This window comes from Enoplosus armatus, chromosome 17 (genome assembly GCF_043641665.1).
Source record: "Enoplosus armatus isolate fEnoArm2 chromosome 17, fEnoArm2.hap1, whole genome shotgun sequence".
In the NCBI taxonomy this organism is placed as follows: domain Eukaryota; kingdom Metazoa; phylum Chordata; class Actinopteri; order Centrarchiformes; family Enoplosidae; genus Enoplosus; species Enoplosus armatus.
In genome coordinates, this window is record NC_092196.1 from 12,656,916 (window position 1) to 12,682,848 (window position 25,933).

The following is a 25,933-nucleotide window of genomic DNA, read 5'->3' on the forward strand; positions in this document are numbered from 1 at the left end:
GTATATATGAATACATAGTACTTATCTACAGATTGCAAAAAGTACAATAATTTAATTTATAAATAGTTACAATTAACTATTGTCTGTTTTCATACAAAGTACTGCAATATTTTATTACAACCCATACAGAAAAATAACAAAAACAGATTATTAACTTTGTATCACTCGCTTTAGTCAGATTTTTATACCTTTGAAACACAGACCCACTCCATGGAGTTAAGAGGAAAAAAACCTGCACAGTCAACTGTTTACAAAGCATAATTTCATGAAAAAAAGCCAACGTCTTGAGAGCTATTAAATTCAACTGCCACACAAGTGCTGTTATTTATCCTCTCTAAAACATACAAACAAGAAAAAACAAAAAGAAAAAAGCCATAACCAATTAAAAATGAAATCTGCAGAACAAATTACAGTGTTAAGATCAATTTCAAATACACACTCAACAAGGAAATGAGAACAGAAACGCTGTGGATGATGCTACAGCAAACAACGAGCATTAATGACTGGTGTAGCAGCAGAGGAACCTCAAACGTACGAACACACACACACACACACACACACACACAGGCATACCAAAGGAAAACAAAAAAAATAAAATATAAATATATATATATATATATATATATATATATATATATTGCAAGTGGCCCTTGTGACAGAATCTATTGTAGCATCCATTTCACTCAGTGAGTGCACAAACATTTATACAATAGCAATATCTTTCAGTCAGATATCCAAAGTCAAATTTATGGATCCGATAATTCAGCTAATTTAAGATCAGAGTAATTAGTGAGTAAGGCTTGTGTGCAACTGTCCCACGGCTTGTTTAAAACACTTTTTTAACATGTTAGCTACTATAAACAAGGGCCAATTGCTCTTCCATGTAGGGATTCAAAATAAAAACACGTTTTACAAAACAAAACAAAAAGAAACTACAAAACAGCAAGAATTATTAAATAACAGACCATAGTCACTTTGACAATATTGATTACTCTTACATCTACTCTTTCACACCTTTCCACTGAGTTGCATATTAAGGGTCACTTTTTCACAATGGTCATTAATACCTACTGTAGCTACATATTATACACCTGTAATGTGTGAGAAAGAGAGAGAGAGAGAGAGACTCGTCATCTCTGGCGGAGATTGAGAGATTGGTCGACGGTGCCACTCGAACACCTCAAAAGACACTTGACACGAAAAAAGATTCACTCCACAAGACTGCCACAGCAATAAGGAACGCCAACATCAATACTGGGCTATGTCAAGAGTCAGATATATATTTTCCCACAGTTAACCAGTCAATGTAGATAGCTAAGCATGTTGACAAAGTGAGGATAGGATGCTTTTAGCGCACAGACAGTACATCCAGCACCCAGGTCTCTGGCATGGAGTTTTGCTGAGGCGTAGTTTTGAGAGCGGCTGCAGATTAACACCTCGTCGACACTGTAAGACATTCTGACCAGCAGGAGAGAAGAGTGAGATTCTGGATGAAGTGCTTTCTGTTAATGCCTTTAAACAACTACTTTCACCTTAAGGTGTAAAACTCCTTCACTGTTAAAATTCCTTTTAGGAGGACCAGGAGAGTGACGCGACACTTGGCACAGGAGGAGCGCTGCTGGCAGCTGCTGTTGATTGTAATTCTACGTGGTCTTGCTGTTGTGTCTCTTTCTGAGTGTGGATTGAAGCCCTTTTATGACATGCTTATTATAAAAAATAATAAATAAATAAAATGAACAGAGCTGCCATCCCTGCCTCCCTTCTTCTCATCTAGAATGGTTTGTTCATTTTTAGAGTGACCTGTTTTGTCCTGAGCAAAACAAGCAGGAGCTTAGTGCATACAAACCCTCTCAGCCGAACACCACCGCTTTTAATCTGAAAATCTGAAGACCAGTGGACAAGTCAAGCTGCACCATTTGGCGGTTACCCTTTAAGATCATTGATGCAATCTTGTCGTAGACATTTGGAGAAAAAAACCCAAACACGTCCACGGGTAAAATTGTTCTGTTAACTTCACATTTCATTTAGTCTGTCAAAAGAGTTATTATTTTCTATCCCTGCGATCTAATTCAGACCAATTAAGTGGCTGGAATGAATACGATAATGAAATCTTCCCCAACAATGAAGCCATTTTACGTTAAGGTTACTGAGGATGTATTCAGAGGAGCATCCAGCACCAGGTGCAACCATTACTCAGATTCTGCAATGTCAGTATCACTTGAAGTCTTTTGAGTCACTAATGCCATTTCACCTAATTCTGTCTTACATGGCTCAATGCGGTAAACTCTTAAATGACAATATGATTCGTAACTAACACCAAGGAAGCGGAGGATATCACAGATGCCAATACGCACAAAGACAATTGACCTTGTTTACACCACCTAGTTTAGCTCTACAGATTTGTTTTAAATAGCACAGCATTGACATCTATACAGTGAACGACACTGCCAACTTGTCACTTACACATCACATCACGCGCTACCCCACAGTACGCGCCTAGTCACTAGAAAAAAGCTATCAGACTTCAATAGTAAGCCACTTTTGGTACAATTGCAAAAAAGATGTCACAGGATTTTTTTTTTCTGTTTTCTTTTTCTGTATTTCTATAAACAATGGAAGGTAATCTACCTAGTAATAAAAACCAAGAACTCAACATTAGACAAAGTTTTCTACACCTTAACAATTCAAACAGTAAAGCTTGTGTAAAGATTTTCTTTTGGAAATATCTAACGGCCCTGTCGACAAGTAATTACAAAAAAATGCAATATATATCTTTTCAACAAAAACAACTTGAACATATTTTCTCTATGAGCAAAAAGGATGTTTCAAAATGTTTGTGGATTTCACTGTCCCCACAAAACACGAGGATATTACTGTTATAACATTCAGGTTTTCAGATATTGTAGAAGAATCTTGTCATACTGGAATGGCACTCAGCTCTGGAACAATATCATTTTGAACTGCTGATCATTTTTAACGTTTCCACTTGACCATAAATATGCAAGACCTCTTTGTATTTTCAGTGCATACATATATTATTGCATCTACCAGTCATATTGATAATGACAAGTTCATTAAAGCCTGTCACAGACGCATAAACAGAAATGAATGCCAGATTCGGGAGCATTATTTCATGCTTACATTCTTGACAGACGACCAACAAAAATCACAAATTGGACAAATTTTCTAGTTTCGGGTTAGTCAGGCCGTTTTGAAGACATCTGTAGCATCCACACCAAGAGTTTGTGACTGTTTGTTATTCATCCCAGTTCAAGTCAGTGCATAATAACAAGCAAAGGGATCCATAGTGAGATATATGCTGGCTCTTTGTTGAGGAGTAGCTGAGGAGTAATGTCTATAATTTATTATTTCACTGGTTGTGATAAGTTGTGAGACTCAAATGCCAATTTATAGGACGGAAAAAACTTAAGAGCTCAGCCACATCACATAGTGTACCTTGTCAAGAAGCTATCAACAGTCTGAAATTGATGCCACTTGTACTTTTAAAACCCAATATTGCCATATATATATATATATATATATGTATATATATTTGCAACCACAATCTTTTTAAATAAAATGTTTCAGTATTGCCAATACGTTGCCATTCTTCAATAACCAACTGTGATCTCCTAAATTGCACAATTTGATTGTGTCACCCTAAAGCACAACATGTCTGTTGACAGGTACAGACTGCTGAGTCATACTTTAGGAGCGAATTTGAGAAGCATCTTGTTAGTGTTGGTGATGAGGGTTAAAACTGAGAACTTACACAGGTAATCCTGCGCCATGTTACAATGCACTGACTAGTTTAGTCTTGAAAAATCTTCCTCCCGCCCCTTTCTGCTACTAGGACCTAGCCTCCGTTTTGGATTTGACGATGGTGATGACGCTGGTGGCAGCTACTTTACCAGGGATGAGGGGCCCTATGACAGAGGCCATGGGTCCCCTGGCTGAGGTGACGGGGTTGCGGGCCACAGTCCTGGCAAAGCTCTGGAGGGCCTCGTATTTTGAACGTAGAGCGTCCAGCTCCACCTTCATGCTGGCGTTCTCCGTGGCCAGCTTGTCCACTTCCTGCTGCAGCAGAGCCTTTTGCTTCTCCAGCTCCTCTTTCTGGGTGACACGCTTCACCCGGCAGCTGGCGGCGTAGCCCCGGTTTTTCAGGGTACGCCGTCGCTGCTTCAGCTGGAGGATTTCCTCCTTCGTCAGGCCCCGTAGATGCTGGTTCAGCTCCCGAACTGACATGGTCACCAGCTCGTCATCTGTCAGGCTGGTGCCATTTTCCCCTGGCTCCCGCTTCACCTGGGGACGGGGACCAGATAGTGTTGGTAATTAACATTGGCATATAAAATTCTTCACACTTTGACAATATTGAATTCTTTGTCAGACATTTACCTTCAAGGCCTTGTTTCCCTTGTTTGTGGTAGTCATGCCACAAGAACCGCGTCCACCCGTACTGCTGGTTGGTCTGTGGGTAAGAAAAGTCACCATCAGTATATAGAACGATATCTCCTGAAAAAAAGCTTGGATTTCACATTTATGTGAAATACACAACAATGTATTTTCAGGCAAAGATATTACAGCATGACAAACTCTTTCAAATACACAAGGCACAAAGTGGGTCAAGGACTTAACACTTGCTTATAAGTGATGCCAAGTCCCTCCAGCGAGCGGTACCTGGACTATTACTGCGCCTGTCACTATGAACAAATAACTTGGTGGTATGTATTTCCCCCTTCCAACATAAGTCTCTCACTTGAATCCTGCACGGCATTCAAACTGCAGCTTGGCGAGTCACAAGGAGGATGACATTTAGATGGCTGGCAGCAATTCAACAATGATTTCTTGGAAAACAAAACTCAAGAGAAGTCACTTTCGTTAAGTGCAGCCTCTCAGAGCAGAAACAGCAAAGGACGCAGACGGACTAAAACAAAACCTTCAGCTTTTTTTTTTTTTACTGTACATACGACCTCAGCTAAAATACACTTACAGACTTTCATTTACTGTACAAGCTATCCCGTCTAGACACTGACACCTAGATCTAGATTTGGCTGGTGTGCAACTATAATCCCATAAATCAACGAAAAAAGGGGATATGCTGTAACTACTGCAGAGCCTCAGCTGCCTTCCAGAATAACAGGACTGCACTGCAGTTAATTCTGTCATGTCAGTACTGAGGGAACACCAAGAGAAGCTGTGCAGCCGAGAAACCTAACCTACTGGTGTTAAGACAGACAGAAGGTTGGGTGCCTTCCACCGTGCAAGCTCTGTCACAGGATAAGTACACACACACACACACACACACACACACACACACACACACACACACACACACACACACACACACACACACACACACACACACACACACACACACACACACACACACAGTTGTGGCCCTGGGTGCTTTACACTACACACGGTAAATGCTGTGTCAGCGACACAGGCACCCACCTCAGTCAGCCCAGCCAGCACATTGCCTCTGTAAGCTGATTTACACCGCCCAGCAGTGTGTGTTTCTGCTGAGCACATAAACAAATGCATGTGGCCTCTTACAACTTTTTAAGCATCAAAGCAGAAAACAAAAGAATCCCTCCCACAAAAAAAAAATCCTAAAAGAACTGTTGTCAAGTGTGTGCATGTGTTTATAGCCGTCACGCTCACTAAGCTAGTCATCATGTATGGTATGTGCAGAGAAGCTCAGAGAGAGAGAGAGAGAGAGAGAGAGAGAGAGAGAGAGAGAGAGAGAGAGAGAGAGAGAGAGAGAGAGAGAGAGAGAGATGAGTCGGAGCTCTGAAGTGCACTAAGATGGCCAGGATATTTCCATGGCAACAAAAGGGTGCTACAGGTGGACCGGTCACCTGAGCCAAACAGGGAGAGACAGACGCTTGTTAAAAATGACCTGAATACGACACTATCACACAGGCTGGGGACATAACATGAGGTCAGATTGTGACTCGCATTCTTGATGCTTTCACTTCAAAAAGTCGTCTGGCTCCTCATAAAACGGCCTCTGTTTCTCTGTGCTGCAGATGCCCATATAAAAAAACCTTTCACAATACTGCGGAGGACTTTTTAAATGTGATACTTTCATCCCTGTTGGGCTGGCTATGAATAGCTGACTGATAGTAACACCTACCTTTCACCGGCCTTTGTGGTGACTCATTTCCAGTAAGCATTTGGACCACAGATGCAAAACATAATGGGATAATGGTCTGCCTGATGATGCACAGATAATGGACAAATAGACAGGAAAGTACTCTAATAGCTACTGGGATGAGAGTAGGAAAAAAAGGCTGCTTCTTCCAAATTTCATATAAGCCTATCATTTTCCCCTCAGCCGCCTAGACCCAACATTGTTCAAAAACCAGTTGGAATCTTGAAAATGCAGAGAGATGGCACATTGTCCAGGTTGAAGAGGCATATTCTGTCACACAGCTGTGTAGGGTAACATAGTAGGCATGGGCTTGGCATGGCTGAAAGCTCACCATATGACACTGTGGAAGGATTGCACCCAGGCTGCAGCCCTCCAGCACAGGCTGCTGCCAACAGACGGCTACCAATGACAGGGCATGGCAGCACAACACAGACAAGGTCCAATGCGCAGCTGCTCCTTTCCACTACCAGGCATGTCATACCTCACAGAGACAAAGAGGCATGTTCACACAAACACACAGGGAGGAAAAGAAAGGAAAAAGACACCTGTAATCCCCCCCCCCCCCAAAAAAAAAAAGTGACAGGGAAATTTCAGACTTGCTGCACTGATTTGCCCTTGCTTTTGACACGTTCGCCCTCTTAACAGTCGCAATCGAGGACAACAGACACCAATGTCTCCCCTGCACATATGTATTACCTCCTATTAATGATTTCAGATCTTTTGTGTGTGCCTAGCAAAAGGAGCACAAGGCGAAAGCTGCAGCTTGGAGCACAGGGGCAGCAGAGGTGGGGAGCAAGCACAGGGACACAGACGTCTTTTGTAGGTGCTTGCTGAATTTTTATGAATCGCCTGGAAGAACGCTGACAAATCAGAGCTGATTGCTTGTGGAGGAGAGACATCACACCCACAGGAAATAGAAATCGCTGAGTGTGGTCACCCGGAGAAAGGGAAGGAGGGGATGGTGAGAGAGATGGACAGAGAGAGAGAGAGAGAGAGAGAGAGGCGAAGAGAAGGTGAGAAGAAAAGAGTGAGAGAGAGAGAGCAAACAGCCTTCTGAAAAATGCACGCTCGACACATTTAGAGGATCTTGAGAAGAACAGGTTGAGGGATAAAAAAAAAAACACTGATCTCAGCAAGGACCAAAACCAAGGTGCCAATTAGGAAGTTGTGAAGTTGAACTAACACGACGCGAGCAACCCAGCCAACCTTCAAAAGCTGTCTGTGTTCATCTAAATCTATAGAGGGCAGCTCGCGAAGGTGGGGTCGGCTTAGGTTGAGACTCAAGGGGAAAAAAAAACTCTGGTGGGATAAATGCTGATGTGACATGATAGGTCCGGCCTTGAGCCCATGTCGTGCTTTAATGATCTCATCCCCTCCACAGGATCTCACCAGGGGGGCTGCCAAGGATGGACACCATTAGCTAGGGGACCCTTTGTTGAGGGGGGAACTGAAGCTACAGCATCCATGCACTGCGTCCCCCTGATGAATATTTATCACTGCTGTTCACCGCCTAAGGTGGGGGTGGGAGACAGGGGCGGGGGTGGGAGGCTGAATAAAGATGCTCAGGAGGTGATTCTTCAAGGATACATCCAAGGCTCTTCCATCAAACGCTGTCTCAAAATGGCGGTAGGCTGGTGGGGGCGGCGATGGGGGAAGGGGGGGGGGGGGGGGGGCTGTGTGGATTTCTGGTACTGGAGGTGGCACGCATGGTGGTTCAGGGCTGCAGGGAGAGCCAGCTCCACTTGACAGCAGTGTAACAAGATTATCAGGGCCATAAGAGCAAACAAAAACCCCAGCAACCTGCCTCAGAATCCAGATTACGACAGCGCCTGCTCTCTGAATACTAAACATGGCTGGGGAGGACTAACGGGGCGCAGGCTTTACTGAGACATGACAGCGGATTGCATATCACGTAACTAATCACATGCACATGGATCCACACGGAGACAGATTACCAAAACCACACAAGCACAAATACATTCAACTTGTCATGATCGATTCTTAAAAAGAAGCGTCCAGGCACTTGGCACCGGCAGCTTGCTAATGAAGTGAATAAAACTAGACAGTGGAGGCGCATGCTGATGAAACACTGTTTTCAAGAAAGCACAGGCAGCGTCCAACAATGCCAACTCAGTTCTGTGAAACTAACAGCTGAATATCATCTCACATCAAAACAATGCATTTCACTCCAAAAGAGAAGATGCACAATGTGGCTCATTTTGCTCAAATGCCTGGTTTAAATGTATTTTCCTCTGCTATGATCAGTCCAGACTTGTAAAGGTTTGTACAGCCACGAGGAGAGACACAGGAGCTGTGGCCCAAATGTAAATTAGGCCTCAGACGACAGAAAGGTTTAGCACAGTTTTCAGTCCATTGTCTTTGCAAAACCTGCACATCTTAAGACGATTAACACAACACAAAAGAAGAGCGCTGGATGTGAAGTCAGTATGATCACCTATTCAGTTTCCCCAATCAATAATGTATGAGACTTGTAGCCTCTCGCTCCATCATCATGGACTTTCCACAGGAAATAGAATCATGATGACCACAAAGATACTGATAAAGCACATGATGAGATACGTGTGTGGAAAATAAAAGAAATGACAGCACTTTCTCATCACGCTTTGGCTAATTAAGTTATATTTGTGTGCTTATTTGTTCTCTTGTCCACTTGCTCTATCAGGGTTGAGATGCTTAATGCAGTCAGCCTTATCACCATGCACGCCATAAATAGCCATTCTCAACACTTCATGCCTGATCAGAGCCACTACTTTTACTCCCTCCCTTCTAGTGCGGAGTTGAAAAGATCGCCTAGATATTCAGATCTAATCATTCCTCCCTTCAGCTGAGTGAAGTCAATTATCAAGCAAGCTGCATGTGTTGGGCACCATTTAACAGCAAATTAAAAATCAGACTCCTCCGATAGCTCTGGAAGAGTTACTGGAAGACTGGTGGAAACTTGTGTATGGAGAGAAACAGTGTCTGAGAGAAAGGTATGATGGGAAGAGGGGAGGGAAGCTATTAACTACTAAGTATTCAGAGCGTGAAATAAGAGTGACAAAAAGAGGGAGAGGGGAAATCATTCAGCAGCTTTCAGAGGGAAATGTGATACGCTTGTAGTAGAGGGGAAATACTAAGCCAATACTTTTGACCAGTGGAGGTTCAGGGCAATGCTAAAATAGCACTGAGACCCTTAGAATAAATACAGCACGACTATAAGTGAAGGGTTAAACAGTTGTTAGCAGCAGTCTGTCCTAATATTGTTCTCACTTACAAATGCTAGACAAATATACAGATACGAATATGAAACGAAACACGCTAGCATCAGTGAAGAAAAACCCTGGACCTCTCATTTCAATGCCTTCATTTAGAGAAGTCAATAATGTCATGGTATTTACATTTAAAGCATGCTAAATAGTGCAATAATTCCTAAACTAAAATAAGACTAGCCTTTCAGGATTAAGGCAAATGGTTTTAGGCTAATAATTATCTAGTAAAATGTGTGGTAATTAGGGTTGGGTATCAAGAACCGGTTTCAAGTTGGAACAGATTCCAAATTTCCAAGAACCGTGGATTCGCTAAGACGCGTACATTTCGATTCTGCTTATCGGTTCCTAACTTCTGCATATTTCAGTTGTGCTCTTGAGTGAACTGCAGTGAGCTTTTTACAGTCCATAAAAGTCACTAATAAAAGATAACAACACAGCAAAATGCAACTCCTGCAGTAAGGACATTTCGTGAGAGGGAGGAAGCACCTCCAATATGATTAAGCATTTACTTCAACACAGCGTGAATACGAAGGAATGCACCATGCTCGACGTGTTGCAGTCGCCCCAGAATACAGCTAACGTTAACATTAGCAACGTCTCACGCTCAGGTACAAAACACCGACATTTACCGTGTATATCTAATATTTCTTTTTTTTTGATACGCGTTCACCCCTTCACCTCCGGTTCTTCCCCAGAGACCACCTCTAGTTCAGAAGGAGGAAGATGAGTAAGGAGAAGGTTGAGTCTCCTCCGTTTAGGTATGCAAAATGTATTATTGATATCTGGTTATTCACAGCAATATCCATCGACTTTAGCATTCTTTGATATTTTCCTGCGTCTTACATCAGAAACAGCTGAAAAATATTGGAATCGGAAACAAGATTCGATAAGAACCGGATTTCACTAAGCAGAATTGGAATCGATATCATTTAAACGATACCCTAGTGGTAATTCTGTTGTTGTCAAAATTTGATAAATTTCCAAGATATTTGTCTATATCTTGTCAATATCTAATCGATATCAATCTCAAAGTATAAAATATTTCTGGTTGTGAGATGGAGACAAAGAGTCGGTGAAACCAGAGAAAGTTAAATATCTGTAGATATTCTATAACCTTACATTGTTTGTGCACAGTATTGTTTATTTTTTATTTAAAAAAGGGACAATGCACATTAATCCATCATGTAAATGTGCCACATTTAGCCATGCAGGCTGATTTTCACCTGCAGTTCCACATTTGATCATTATATTTTTTTCTACAGAGGTTTACATACATGACTGAATACTGACTATTTGTCACAAGGTGAAATAGACACCATAACATAATGTGCTATGATAAACGTTGGCTCTGAAACAGTCCCATATGGATCCCTAGTAGGTTATACCATGCAGAAGAGCATGTGGTACATTTATGTCTGGAATTTTCATCCAGTTCATGTGGTTTTAAAGTGAAAACATGAATCATCGCCCTCAAGGGATTTCGTATTTTCTGAAGTCACTGATAATGTGAAGCTTATTTAAAGGGACTCGGGTTAGACTGGTTTGCATTAACCAATGTTTCAATACATCTATTTCGAAGCTCAGTAGCTGCTGTTTACTCTCTGAGCCGCTCTGTTAGTAGAAGCAGTAGGACAGGAGAAGAGACTTCATTGGCCTTCCACAGTATCTGCCTGGAGGACTTGATTAAACAGGAAGAGAATAGCTCTTGATACTTCGGCCTTGCGCTGGCAGAGGAAGTAAGGGTTGCAGGCAACCCACACACTGGCAAAATATCCAGGAGCTTTACTACACTGGTTATATACATATAAAATGCATATTGCATTGACCCAACACCTACATCTGCAGCCTAAAAGGCTAAACTAGAGCAGTTCAACACATTTTAATGTTATCTAAAGTAAAACAATAGTGATATAATTCATGTCTTTGAGTCTTTGATTTGGTGGCACTACACAGCTATGATTTGAGGTGGATTCTCTTCAATTAAAATGCCCACTCTGTGATAACGCCATCAAACAAACAGCGCTCAGCAGCATCACTGAATTAAAAAAAAAAAGAAAGAAAGAAAGCAAATGTATCATCTTATTTTTTTCCTGTGGAGTGCTTTGATTCAAATGCAGTCAGTTAGCAGAGTTATTACCTGAGAGTAACAAAAATGCTAATTTCTATTAATAACACTGCCACCGCTCAGTTCAAATTATGCCAAGTGATTGATGATGTCTGCCTACAGGATATTTGATGAAGCCTCACACTCACAAAAAAAGAAATATCACAATTACGTCACTCCAGAATACAGTCTGAATTAATAACCATGCGTTCAGTACCAAGAGTTTTTAAGTCAAGTCCACCTCCAGTGACCAGTCTACTGATCATTGCAATCTGTGAAGGTCTCAATGTAACCCTCCTCTCAGTTCCTCACTTATTTTAGCCTGAACTAAAGTTTAGAGTACTGGAAACCAATTATAAATTTAATCACATATCAAAGAATGTAGAAGAGGCAAAAAGATGGTTAAATGGTCTAATGTTTAAAAAAATTTTTTGTAACCCTAACCCTAAATATCAAATGAATAACTCAATGTTGTATTCAGCAATAGAGATTGCCCAGGGACAGTGCTTATCGATTTTATTTTTGTCACTTTGCTTTTGTAAATTACATTTCTAAAATTAGACAATGTTATTTTGTCTACTGGTGCCAGTAAAAAGATATTGGAAGAACAGAGCAAGTACCAAAAAATATGAATGTGGATCCTGCAGCATGTATAGCATAATTTAATTATGCAGAGTACAAATACAGTAGGCATTTATTTGGGAAACCCAGAGCCATCTACAAAGAATCTGTTAATTTTATCAAGAAACAATACAGGCAGTGCTAACGGTTGTCTAATGATCTGCCTGAGCTCTTTTCCAATGTGGGTTATACACTGCTTATCTTAGAACAAGGTCTCACTATCTTTAACCTCCTTAGAACATTTTATACATATCCAGCCCAGAAAATATCCAAATATACATAGGGAGAACACTCTAATTCCATCTCCTGAAACTCTCAAAAATGCATGGAAACGGTTGATTTCTTCCCTGCGTTATTGACCAGTTTGACTTACACAAAGTATGGGTACGGTTAAATCACTTGTTTTTAATGTCAGCTCACCACTGATGACGTGTCTCAAACATTAATCAGCCAAGATAAAAGTAGGTTACATGCAAAACAGCCGCTTGTGCACAGCTCTAACGCTTATGCTCTCCATGTTCTGTCCGATATTGGCTAATCTAAATTATGAACACACAGAGAGCAGTAATGAACATGCCAAGTCTAACTCAAGTTCCAAACAGAAATTCATCAAACACACTTGCTACTCTGTGTGGATGAAAGTATTACTTTGAGAAGTGGAGCGGGCATATCGCAATGCTAAGCAATCATAATCCGCACTACACTTGCAAGAGGTTTCATCACCAACATTCCCTCCCTATTGCAAAAAGGAGGGGGAAAAAAAACTATATTGATCTTTTTCTCCCTTCCTTCCAGGCATTCCCATTTCCCCGTGCAGCTTAAGCAGCACTTTTGTGGACAAATCCCACATTTGTGTTCCTTTCTGGAGGCTATTAATTGTCCTGAATAGGCGTAACTACTCCCAAGGCACAGCTGTGTTGGCCATACAAAGGTGTTGGTGGCCAGACTATTCTCTATATGCTGTGTAAAGTCTTGCCTCGTGTTTCATCAACCTCAAATATTCTCTTCCACCCTCCACCGCCTGCCCATTCTGAGCAACGCCACTGGGTATGAGTTGTGCACTCGGTTCACCTCTGTGGTATCCAGCCTTATTTTATCTTCGCTACCTCAATGCAAGAGGCGATAAATCTCAGAGCTGATCTCCACCACTCCCTGCCTCTATCCACACAACATCGCCAGCCCCATCGGGCTCTCATATGGGCCCTCATCTGTTCTTGTTACCTGCAGAGAAAGGCAGAGATGGGCATTACGCTTTATTGCAAAGCAGAGCTTCTGATGTAGGGCTGGCCTGTCTGCTAAACACACTTCAATGCCCTGCTCGCATGAACAGAGATGATGAAATAAGTTGGATATCTGAGCAAGAATGGGCAACTTCTATCTGTTTAGCCCTGCCTATATATATGCTCAACAGTTTCCAAGGTGACTTTTCAAATTGCACAGAGATTCTCCATGGATAATTCATTACCTGCCCTCCATAAGCGTGCACTCTAATAGGCAGCAAATTTCATCATGTCACACACAGGGAAACAAGAGCATCTGCAAAGCCAAAATAAAAGAAATGAAGTGTTATACTGTGTTAAATAATGGCACAAGCAAGCTGGTGCTCTATAGTATTTAGCATACTATTCAATAATAAAAATAAAAAGGCATTTACAGCACAACACACATGCCAAAATACTTAATAAAAATATTTCCTACACCAGCATTTTATTTCAAATACCACCTAAAGCAGGTGTTGTTTTCAACTTCCCATACATCCCATAATTACACATGACCTAATTTAAACAGCCACTCATTGCAGGACTCCATTATAACAACACAGGCATAATATATTGCTTATCATGCATTTTTTAAATGGATTTGACATCGCAGTTGACACTTGAGCACTTAGTCTAAATGTGGGCTATACTCACAGCCCGTCTGTTGATGCACATCATGACAGCTCTGCAATAAAACGCACATTCTCAGCTGAATGTAGATGAGGCTATTGATAAATGCATGATGGCCATCACTTGATGCTCATGGCTTGGTGACTGACTTGCACGACAGATCAGCACCATTTCGATCCGTCTCCTCAATAAGCGGCGGTTTGGTGATAAACATCGACCCTTATCCACCGAGCAGACCTTTGTCCGGTGGTGCCATATTTCGGGGTGGATTCTGAGAACGTCTAAATACATCATTGTGATGATTCAGCACGATAAAAATACCGCTGCTTGTTTGTTGGCTCTGATAATAAAACAATACTGTGGTTAACTGCCTGGCTGTGATATTAAAGCTAAGGACGGCTGGTTCGCTTTGGCACTGCCATTGTTACAATTTAACCAGAGCTTAAATGAATTGTCACTTCAGGTGTACCAATTCAATACGAAACGATGGTTTGGAAGCATTTCTTTACAGATAAAAAAAATAACAATAATCCACGCATGCATTTAAAGCCGCACAAAAGCACAACACATTGCTCAGATTTAACAATCACATTCATATTTTTTTATGACAGAAATGTCATGAGAAAATATTGAAAACCAACCCGATCTCGCTAAACCGCTGCCTCGGCTCGCTCTTGCTCCCTTTCACAACGAGGTGATGAAGCAGCAGGTTTGAACAGCAAGAAGCGCATGAGTTGACAAACCACCAAGGAGCGCTGCGATACAGCGGACACGCGACGCCTCGGCAAACTATTTAAATCCCAAAAGCAACCCAGTTACACAGTTCTGACATTCCACGACTCTGTCTCGAGCCTCGCAGAGCCTGCTCGAGATAGTGGCAAACAACTCCCCGCCTACAAAACAAGCAAGCGAGGAAATCCCCGTGCTCAGCCTTCCTACTATAACTGTGGCATTACAGCACCACGAGCGATTCCTCCAACTAGGCAACTGGGGGGGGGGGTCACCATTTACGCGCGAAACAGCTGGCTGTCGCGCTGCACCAAACCCAAAAATCTGAATGACATGTTTTACTCGCAGCTCATGAGTGTGTACAAAAGATTAGCTGCCATCTCTGCATAGTAGGAGCCGACCGTTGTCAGCGGCCAACGACTACACAAGCGTTTCCGGTAGTAGCTTCCAAAATAAAAGAATCACTTGTGGTCGACTAATGCGGACCCTCTTAGTTTGAAAACCACTTCTGGTATAGAATCAGGCTACTTTGACGAGGCTATATGTACGAAGCTAGGTATGCTAGCCCGTGAAGCTAGCCGCGGCCAGCTTGTCAGCGGCGAGGCGAAGGCATGCACACTCAGCATAACAACACCAACTCTGTTTGGTTTACAGACCCACCTGACTTAAAAATGACGCTCCCTGAAGTTGTTGCTGTCAACGTCCTCTTCTTATACCGTCACGACGGTGAGCAAACATCAGAGGCACAGTTAAATTTCAGTTTCACTGAGAGAAGCGATAGCGCTTCCAAATGCCAGCTCGTGCTCTCCTTGTTGATTCCTTTCTCTTGTATCGAAGCCAGACGTCATCGTGTTTGGTCACGTGCCTTCATTCATGAAGGATCTTCTTTCCTCGCAAGAAAAAAAAACAATTTTAACCAAAAATATACCACCTACTGTTACATTGTGCCTGCTCATACCTGTACCAAATACCAAACAAATCACATCAGCCACAAAATGTTTTTTTAATATTTAATAATAAAATGTTTTGAGAACACCATTCATTGTATTATAAAATGCAGCATTTATCACATTTTGTTTAAGAAAAGTTAAAGTAGTAAAATATTTGAACAACATAATTCTGAGACTGCATACATACAAGCTGAACCATAATACCACTTCCAGAAGAATAATGTGGAGAACTTACTGCTTCACTGCATACCACTGGATTGTGTTGTTATTTAATAAACTTTGCCAACAACCATCAGAAAGGACTTCAATTCTGCTCATACAACATTTACAGTATCATTGCAAATGTAGTTGAACATAGTAGAACATAATCCACTAGCTTGTGTTTCAACAATCATCTGCCAGTAGTGGTTTATTTACAGCATCTGATGTGACAGGTAACATTAAAATGTGCTGTTTCCAAGCTTGACAAAAAAAAAAAAAAAAAGATCACTTCTTCTTGGTCCTGGAGTTACTGCTGTTGAAGATACTGATCCCATGAGATCTGACTCCGACACCTTCTGCAGTCACTCCTGGCTGCTGCAACACTTTGTCCAGAGTCGTCTTCTTTATGGCAGCTGGGGAGATTTTCTCTTGGTCTGCCAAACACTGAAGTTCCCTTTTTTTTTAGAGAGAAAAGCAGAAACGCAGAGACATTTACAACATAGTATGACACATACACATTTAGCACAACATAGTATAGCAGTGTATTAATAATCTTATCACTAGGTAATTAGTAACCAGAGAAGGACAAACTCTCATTGTGACATTATTTGCATACAGCTCCATCTACTGTCTGAATTACAAACTTCAAAAGAAATATATCACCCTTTGGCCATTTGAGCATGACAATTAACTTAAAAGCATTTCTTGTGTATCCATAGGAGACAGGAAATATGATTTGTTACTTTGTTTGTCTCACAGTTTTCTTATCAACTTGCCTTGTCCTAACACAGGAGGCCTCTACAGCGTTGATCAGGAGGCTGCGGAAGCCCCCACTCTCCATGACATGCAGGGCGTGGATGGTGGCGCCCCCTGGTGAGCACACATTGTCCTTGAGCTGGCCAGGGTGTTGCTCTGAGTCTAGCAGCATTCGCGCAGCCCCCTTTAAAAGAAACACAAAGGGAGATCCACAGTAGACTAACACAGCATTGATTATGTCATATCCGACATGTATCTTTGATCAAGACACTGTACATTCAAACTGTGTCTAGCACCAACCAAGACAGACTGCAGCTGACACCTGCCAAAATTGTATTTGGATTTATAGATTTTAAAAAGGACAGAGCACATTAAACTGTTTACATCAGAATGAGAAATGTGCCAGAGTGAGTCAACACTGACTCACTGTCATATGCATTTCTTATTGAGGCCCTATATGCAAAGATAAAGCAGATAAAACTGAATCCAACGCAGCAAAGCTTGAAAACCTTAATTAAAACCACCTAAACCAACAGCAACATGATGAAACAGGACCCAAAAAACATCCACGAAAGCACATATATGTAACACATACAACAGTTTAAAGGTAATACCAGCAGAGCTTGAGCTCCAAGGCGTACAGCCAGTCTCCTGGGCAGGCCCATTTTCACTCCACCATCAGCAAGGGCATCTAGAGCTGTAAACGCCTGCGGGGCCACAATCATAATAGTTAGGATGATGGAACGAGGGAAAACAGTCCAAAAGACCAAATTCTTAATTGCAACAGGTAAGGCAAAATAGTAAAACACACTCAACATTATAAGACTCACGTAAGCAGGGCCGCTGCCGCTGAGGCCAGTGACGGCATCAATCAGGTCCTCTTCCACCTCAGTGCAGTATCCCACACTGGCCATCAGCTGCTCCAGAAGCTTTCCATCCTCCACTTCTGCATGGGTGCCTGTGGCGTACACAGTGGCCCCCTCACGCACCACCACTGGAGTGTTGGTCATGCAACGCATTACCTTTGGAGTCGTGCGATACTGCTGCAGCTTCTGTAAGGGATAACAATGTACTCACTTATAGTTTTTAGCTTTAATAAAAACTAAAATAGCTTATAGACAAAGTCTTTATTAAGAAAAAAGTATGGAAATGCATGGGTGTTTCAAGTCCAAGCAGCTAACCAATGTCATGTTACAACATGTGACTGTTCTGCCCGAGGGTCTGCTGAGATCAGAGCACAGAAATACCGTGAGAGCCTCGTGTTAAAATGAACAATAAAGCCAGAACTTCACAAGCATTATCCATCATGTTGAGAAGAGAGATACATGAAAACATGATTGATGGTTATTAAATACAATGTTATACAAAAATACAAATCAACTGATTGTCATTATCCTAAGATTGTGCAACATTATAGTTTTAAAAAAGTGTTTTCCTGGTCTTAAAGGCAGAATTAAAGTTAAGTGATGCAGTTTTCTAAAGTTATTTGACTTTTGCGGATGAGCAAGATATTGTATAATGATTATAAAATATATAATGACCATATAATCCTATTAACAATCTCTGTTCAGTTAGTAACATGGGAGGACGGAGGGCCAAGACTTGCCTTCTCTATAGAGCTGATGGTGACACCTGCAGCACAGGACACAATAAGGTGACGGTCTTCGATATCTGGTCCAATCTCATCCAGTACAAAAGGAATAATGTGTGGCTTCACAGCCAGGAAGAGGACATCACTTTTGTTCACTGCCTCTTTGTTGCTGGTGGTGAAATTGACGCCCAGTTTCTGTACAAATGACATCTTTTAGTACTTCACTGGGCAGAAGTATACATATGAGTTCTTACATGCAAGCAAAGCACATTTATATACCTTGAAAATCCACAAACAAAAACGTAATTGTAATTAAACAGAATCGCTGATGTAATACAGTGTTGATATCCCCACTTTTCTACCCACCCGCAGTCCCTGCACTGTGGGGAGATCTGTGTCTGGGGAGCTGGCTGTGATTCTGTGGGTGGCAATCACGCCTTAAAGGGGAAAAGAAGTCCGGAAATGATTTCAGTGTCTGATTGCAATCAACTTACATCAACAGCACAAGTCAAATCTGAATTATACATACATGGTAGACGTGTGAAACCTCACCTGCAGCTGTGAAGCCTCTCACCAGAGCGTGGGCCAGCTGGCCCGCTCCTATGAAACCCACACTCATTCTACCTGTGCGTGTTGAAAACATTACTTTACTTTAATATTTAATATATAAATTTAGCAGAGTTTATCTCAACAAAGACAGATCATTTTCCAAGTCTAACGACTGGTGTGCAGCTTGTAGCCTCTTAACATTGTGCTGTAGTTGTAAACAAACTCTAACTTCCTTCTCCGCGAAGCACACGACATTTCTGAACAGATGGCGGCAGCAGCCACATTATTGTACCGTGAAAACATTCGCAGAGTAAAACACTTACTAATAAACTGAAGAACCCTATAAATTGACCGACTGACCGACGAGGACAGCAACCGCTTCACGGAAACACCTGAAATTACAACACTGTCAACGTGTCCCGGCTGTCTCTCGCTCTACTGTACCTGTGGAGAGAAATGTGACTGACAAGCGAGAAAGCCAATGAGCTTGCATGTTTAGTCAACGCGTAACACGTTTGGCCAATCACAGCGGTGTTAGCAACAACTTTGGGGGGCGGGTTCAGTAAAGGCGAAAAGCCAGTTGCATCAGGTTGTGCCGCGGGGGAGAAAGGTTGGTTAGAGATGCAGGCACTGTACTATCATCTACTGGTGAAGAGCTTGAAAGGCATGGTGGAGACTATTTTCTGGAGACAGACACGGTACCCTGACCCAGAAAGCCAACTTGCAGCCTAATTAACAGCCTGAAGAAAGTAACACATTTTGTTGTTGTTTTTCTTTAGTTCCGCCATTGAGCAACTACATTTCATATCGTGTTTATTCATGTCATCCTAATACACGTGACACTTGAAGTAGGCCTGCTCTCAGCTGCTAAATGTTTCACTAACAAAGTGTATAGTTGTAAAGCTCAAAGGTTGGTGGGGAAGGCCTCCCCAGGTTACAGATAACACGTCATTTAACAGATTTTTAAATGACTCTAGTGCATCTACTCATCTTAAACAAGCAACACAACTGCACCAATTCAAAGTTTGATTTAAATCTTTTACCAATACACAAATGAGATTTCTGATTGGACTGTGTAATCTGAGTCTTCTGCCTTCTGAAAGTTGAGAGTAAAGGTTCACTTACCAATTACGACCTACTTCATACAAAGCAAAAGGGGACAGAAATAAAAAAAACCAACAAAACATACTCTGATATTTTATTGAACATGGAATATATAAAAAAGAAGCAATATTACACTGAACAGACTGCGCTTATCCCAAATGATCAATTCAATACTGTTGAACAATATTTTGCCTTCATAAATTCATGTATCAGATACATTTAACATTCAGTGGATAACTTGAAAAGCCTAATCAACCTGAACTTTTGGCACTACACATATGAGGACAAGGATACAAATTGGAAAAGAAAAATACAGCAAAATGGCTAGAAAGCCAAAACCAAAAGCTATGCTCAGTGCATACTGTAGACTTTACATATGCTATGCATCTCTATGAGATATGTTTTCGTCCATTTTAGTGTTTAAATACATTTTAATGCATAATACATCCAGTAATACTTAAATAAATTGTTCAGCTTCTGTAAGTCTGACGGACACAACACTGTTCTGATATCCTAAACATTATCCTACACTCCCATTGGTCCGCCCTGTAGGCGGCCAAAGGAATTTGGAGCGGAGGGATTTATTTGGTGCTTCCCAGGGTCCTCTGTGGACAGAATTGCTAAGATCAGCTCATTGGTGCACCTGGCAGACTCTCCCTGGTAGGTCACTGCAGAACTGGATAAAAGCCTTTAAGTTTGTAGCATGGGGTGATACTGTCAGTTTTACTGCCTACAGGCTCAATTCTAGACGAATACTGGTAATAAAAATGTCACACATGCATACGACACCATCCTATGAGTCCTTCACAGACTGTGGAGAGTGTGCTGCCTCAAATTTTCTTTATTTGTCTCTGAGGCTAAACAGTCTTGAGGAGGGAAAGTTTTTTAGACAGCAGATCTGGAGACAAAGCGAATCCTCTGGGAGTAAACAAGATCAACAAAATATAGGATCAGGTTGACGTTGGTGAACACTGCCACCACCAGCTTACTGTCCCAGGGACAATCTCCACGAGGGCAATCCTCAGGACGAGTAGTGGTGCCGTACTTCTTGTCAAAGCTGAAGATGGGCCAGATCAGTGCAGTACTAAGGTAGAGGACCACAGCGAAGAATGTGTAGACAACCACAAACCGGTCAAAGGGGAACCGCAAGGCAGAGGTCCTCCCAGAAACTGTTAGTATGACCACTATCACGGTGACAGAGAAGCACAGGCTGTACACCACCACACAGTACTGGGTGGCAATGTAGAGGTTGTACTCGCTGTCATTGGCCAGGGCCCCGAAAATAATGCAGGCCGCAAAACCCTGGACCACCTTGAGTAGGCCGGACACGGTGGCCATGTAACCCACCACAGCCCCTGGCTTGGCTCGAGTCAGGAACACCTCAGTGCCGTAGGGAAAGCAGCAGACACTAGAGATGACGGTGACAGCAATGCGGTACATTTGGACTTCATGGTCCTCATCAGGGTAGTCTGTTTGGAGGAAGTAAACTGGGTAGACCACGGAGGCAGTGATGTACATGAGTGTTGCCAGCATTGCGAAGGCCACAGTGAAGTTATCCCAGGAAATTGGCATGCATGTGTGGAGCCGTGTAATGTCCAAGGTGAACACAACCAGTGTGACAGCAAAGCAGAAGCACCACACAAACATGCAGAAGGTTCCATAGGTGGCGCTGTAGCCTGCACTGTGGGACACTAGGGCTATTATGGTGCAACCAAGCAGCAGCTGGCACATTCGGGCTGCGCCTAAAGGTGACAGCACAGCTTCTTTGTTGAGGTAGTGTCCTCCATGGGAATCCATGGTGTGTGTTGTCCCCCTCACCAGAAGCAGCTGCCTTTCTTGGTGAGACTCTTGACGTCCTGTTCTCTGTCCTGGTGTCCTTGCGGCCCACTCTCTTTTCTTTCTTCACAGACCTCACCCTTTCCTTGGTTGCCTTTTTATAGATGGTCCTTAATTACAAATGTCTGTAATTTTCTCCAGAACTTGCTTTGTAATTACAGTGGTGTGCGTCCAAGTCACACTGTTATGTAGAAGTTTGTACAGTAGCTTCTAATCGTAAAGGATATTTAGTTAGACTTTGAAATAAGATATCTTTTTGATTGGCAAGTTTTTTGTTTGTTTCTAAAGTAAGTCTCTACTTGGCTGCCCAAGTGTGGAAACTATGCATATAGAGTCTAATTTCTGTAAATAATATAACATATATCAGTCCTTTTATAGTGTTGTAAAAATGTTTTATAGTTTTAGAGATTAAGAATTTGATCCTGATCTTACTCAAAGCTGTAGTGTATGTCCTCAGAAATCTTGGTTTTCCATTGCTTGCTCTCTTCAATCACCAAATTGTCCAGTGAATCAAAGTCCTCTAAAAGTCACACGCAGAGATCAATCTTCCAACCTCCCATCCTCAGTGCCGAACAGGTGGACTAGTTTGTTGTCCTGTCAGTCAAGTTCCATTACTCAGTGGCTCGGTCCTTGTAATTTCTTCTCTGTAGGCCCTTAAATGCCCGTCAAAATCACTCAAACTGTTGGCTCTGTCTCTTGCTCTTTGTCTGGCTGTTTCTGTCTCCTGTTGCCTCTTGGATTTGGTCTCCCACTCTTTCTTACTCATACAAACACACACCCTCTCCCTCCTGTGTGTGTGTGTCAGTGGATTGCTAGGGGTGGCTGTTTAAATGAAAGTTTGTGCCGAGCCCAGGGTTACAGGCCTAGCCAGCTCTATAAATAGGGGGTCTATATTCCACAGAGGGGTGGGAGGCTACATGTGGCAGGCAGTATGAGAGTCGTATTTCTAGGGAGCACCCAGAGAGGCTGAGTCAGAGCTCCCTCTGTAAGAAACTGGCATTTATATGCAGTGTAATGACAGGGAGGGAGGCTAAGACTCCCATTAGAGACAGAAATTACATACAGGTCCAGAGGGATGATTATGCACGAGTGATAGCAGATTTGAGCGATTCATGTGAGAGGGAAGTGGAAATTGATTTGTAGTTACTTAAAATACTTTAACCTGTGATATTAGTATGCTGTGATTTTTGACTTACAGTGTGCAAGGTGTCTCTTACAGAAAACCACCACCCAAAATAGTTTTTGAAGTTGTTTGTGGTATCAAAATGGATATTGCTGGTCAGAAGTTTTCGAACACTCCATGCAACAATGTTTTTATGAAATCCCATGCAATGAATTTTGGGAATACCCTATTGTGAAAAAAATATATGAATAAGGAATACGTAATGGCCTACATCACTCCTGATCACCACTGATTTTACACATCACAGTCTGTCTACAGGTGCCAGGGAGTACTACTACTTTTGTGGCTCCAGTGGGAGTCTCCTGAAATAAAATAAAAAAATTGCCTCAATTGATGTCACTTGAGGCAGTGTCTGGAGCTGGAGACTACAAGTTTGAAAATGAAAAAAAAATCTGTAGTTGTGGAGTTAGAAAGAATTGAGTTCATCAGGCCCGCTCCTCATCTCTTCTTGAGGCTAGCTGCTACTAGCATAACACATCTGCATCTCTGACTGAACTGTCGGTGGTCAAGTTGCATCAGGGGTAATGTAGACGCAGATTTTAAATTGTCCATATTGATTTTGACAATGTTATAAGAGTGCAATGCTAAATCAGTAACATCCAGTTCACCTGACTTAAATTCCCAATAATCTGAAATGGGTTTTCTGAATGTAAGGTTTTGTTCTGTAATGGAGGAAAATGTCCACTCTCAATAAAGGCCAAGCTGTTATTTATATAAGACTGTCAGATTATTTTACAAGTTGCCAAATAACTTCGATGAAACAGGGTTCTGGTAGACAGGGAATCAGGAGCTTCTCAGTTCGAGGACAACAAACGTCCAATTGAAAAAAAGGGGGACTGGAGCACACTGATTGATTTGCAGCCTTTAATAGTGCAGACAGATGTTATGCACAAGGCTAATCGTGGCTCTGCAGCATCATTACAGTTCTGGGGAATAGAAACTGTTTCATCCTCTCCTAGAGGTGGTGACTCGTAATATTGGATTCACACTCTTCACACAGTTGAGCCTTTTGGCCTAAATGAAGAACTGAATTTGTCTAATTTATTACACTTGATGGATGCAGTACTTGTACTCTCTGTACTGTCTTTGTAACTTTAAGATATATCTGTGTTCTTTTGTTTCTGATGGGATGATAGTGCATGGTGAGTGGCACTTGGACATTGACTATTGCAACTTTGAGCCATTATCCAGTAGTGTACACCTGTTTTAGGTTGATTATATACTGTATGTGTTTGTCTTATGTCTTCGTCCATTTGGACTTTGATGAAGAGCGGGGCGTGCAGTAATTGCAGGATTAGTGGCTTGATCTCTGGCTCCTCCTGACCACATGTTGAATTGTCCTGAACCCCGACTGGTTAGGCCAGTGCCTTGCATCGATGTGTGAGTGTATGTTAGGGCTGAACAATTAATCGAAATCGCAATATGACCAAGTGCAATAACTTAATCGCAGGAGCTGCAATTTTTTCATAAAGGTAAAATGTGTCATAACATACCATTATAAATAAAGCGTTGTGGTGCTACAGAGAGGCCCGGCCTACAAAACATATTCTTCATATTCAGATGTAAGCTTGTTTGGTACAGACCCCAGCAAAAATCACACCGTCATTAATTATTTATTTATGCAAAAAAAATGCATATCATTCAGCCCTAGTGTATGTGTGAATAGGTGATTGAAAGGCAAATTGTAAAGTGTATTGGATAAATAACTGCTGTCTATTTATCATGAAGACAGCGAGTGCACCGAACGAAAAGACTGAATAAGAAAAGTGAACTTTTAAACTATGTAGAGAGGACTATGATGGAGGGCTGATAGGTGATGGGCATCGCTCACATCAAAACAGGGACATTAGCTAGTGACTATAAGACCTTTTGTGCTGCAAAACTGGAAAATTACTGGTTATTTTAAGTTTGAGATTATCAGTTCATCAGGTTATTCCCTATTAGTTAAGGGTCATTTTCAATAACACTAAAATGTCAACAGTTCTCAATTCACTCACCTTATACCTACTGTGACTGTATTTTCGAGATATTTTCGAGATTTAAGAAAAGCTGGCAAAATATAAGGTGTTGAAAAACCTTTGACTGTCAGTGTGTGTACACTGAGCCTCATATCTATTATCAGATATGTCAAAATAGTGACAGCCTGAGGGAGCTGTTGACCTTACCTCCTGCCAAAGGTTTTTGTGCTGCGAGTGTAAAATGGGAATGGGAATTGTGCAAAGTACTGCTGATACCTATTCTACTATTAATAACAATAACAACAATGACAGCAACAAGAAAGTAATAATAATAACACAGCAATATTTACCTTGTAGTATATGTAATGTGTCTTTTCTTTTATGTCTGATACAAAGACATGCAACCAACACAAAGAGAAAAAACAGCAATGTATTTACAATTTACAAAGAATCACTTCTCTGTGAAAATAGCACTTATAAATATGATTTACATAACAAAATAAATATGTAAATTACCAATGTAGCTTGAGTTATTTTTTTCTGTTAAAAAATATGTTACAGAATAAAATTACAAATAGTAATACCTTTCCTTCTCTGGTGTGATGCGAAATAGAGGTCCTTTAAAAACATCATTTATAAAGACATCATTACATACAGCATTGTCATTATATTAAAAAGTGATCTCTATTATGGAATATAAGAAGGGAGTTACAATAGTGAACACTTGAGAGAACCTATACAAATACTCAAAAAAATATACAATACACGATATTTGTCTCCCTTTAAACGGTCATTGCATTGATCTGAGGATTGCTGAACTACTGAGGTGATTCAACATGAATGTGTCCCCTATGTCTGGGTTTGTGGTGATGTGGCCTGTGTAAAAGAGGTAAATGACTAGACGTAATGGCACTGTGGTGTCTGTATAGATACTGATAGACCTTAAAGTATTTCCAGGTCCACTTTAGCACCACAATCAGTTTCAGGAAACGGCTAAACCAGGCATCTTTACAGCTGTCGAAACTGAAAATATGCC

General features: G+C 41.5%; 3 protein-coding genes across 3 annotated transcripts; all 3 read right to left on the reverse strand.

The window, feature by feature from the left end:
* Positions 1 to 3,849: 3,849 nt before the first annotated feature.
* LOC139300464 (transcription factor MafG) lies at positions 3,850 to 15,512 on the reverse strand. The gene is made up of 3 exons (XM_070923576.1): positions 15,430 to 15,512; positions 4,396 to 4,468; positions 3,850 to 4,302 (listed from the first exon to the last, which is right to left on the reverse strand). Exons 2-3 carry the CDS (start codon positions 4,429 to 4,431, stop codon positions 3,850 to 3,852), a joined length of 489 nt encoding a protein of 162 aa, XP_070779677.1. The 5' UTR covers positions 4,432 to 4,468; positions 15,430 to 15,512.
* A 296-nt stretch (positions 15,513 to 15,808) lies between these two features.
* pycr1a (pyrroline-5-carboxylate reductase 1a) lies at positions 15,809 to 19,265 on the reverse strand. Its single transcript, XM_070923155.1, has 8 exons — positions 19,140 to 19,265; positions 18,820 to 18,891; positions 18,634 to 18,704; positions 18,283 to 18,462; positions 17,507 to 17,728; positions 17,291 to 17,383; positions 16,697 to 16,860; positions 15,809 to 16,374 (listed from the first exon to the last, which is right to left on the reverse strand). The coding sequence occupies exons 2-8, from the start codon at positions 18,884 to 18,886 to the stop codon at positions 16,206 to 16,208; spliced, it is 966 nt and encodes a 321-aa protein (XP_070779256.1). The 5' UTR covers positions 18,887 to 18,891; positions 19,140 to 19,265; the 3' UTR covers positions 15,809 to 16,205.
* Positions 19,266 to 20,805: 1,540 nt separating this feature from the next.
* On the reverse strand, positions 20,806 to 21,717 carry LOC139300747 (myeloid-associated differentiation marker-like protein 2). The gene has a single exon (XM_070923929.1). The coding sequence runs from the start codon at positions 21,715 to 21,717 to the stop codon at positions 20,806 to 20,808; it is 912 nt and encodes a 303-aa protein (XP_070780030.1).
* Positions 21,718 to 25,933: the final 4,216 nt, after the last annotated feature.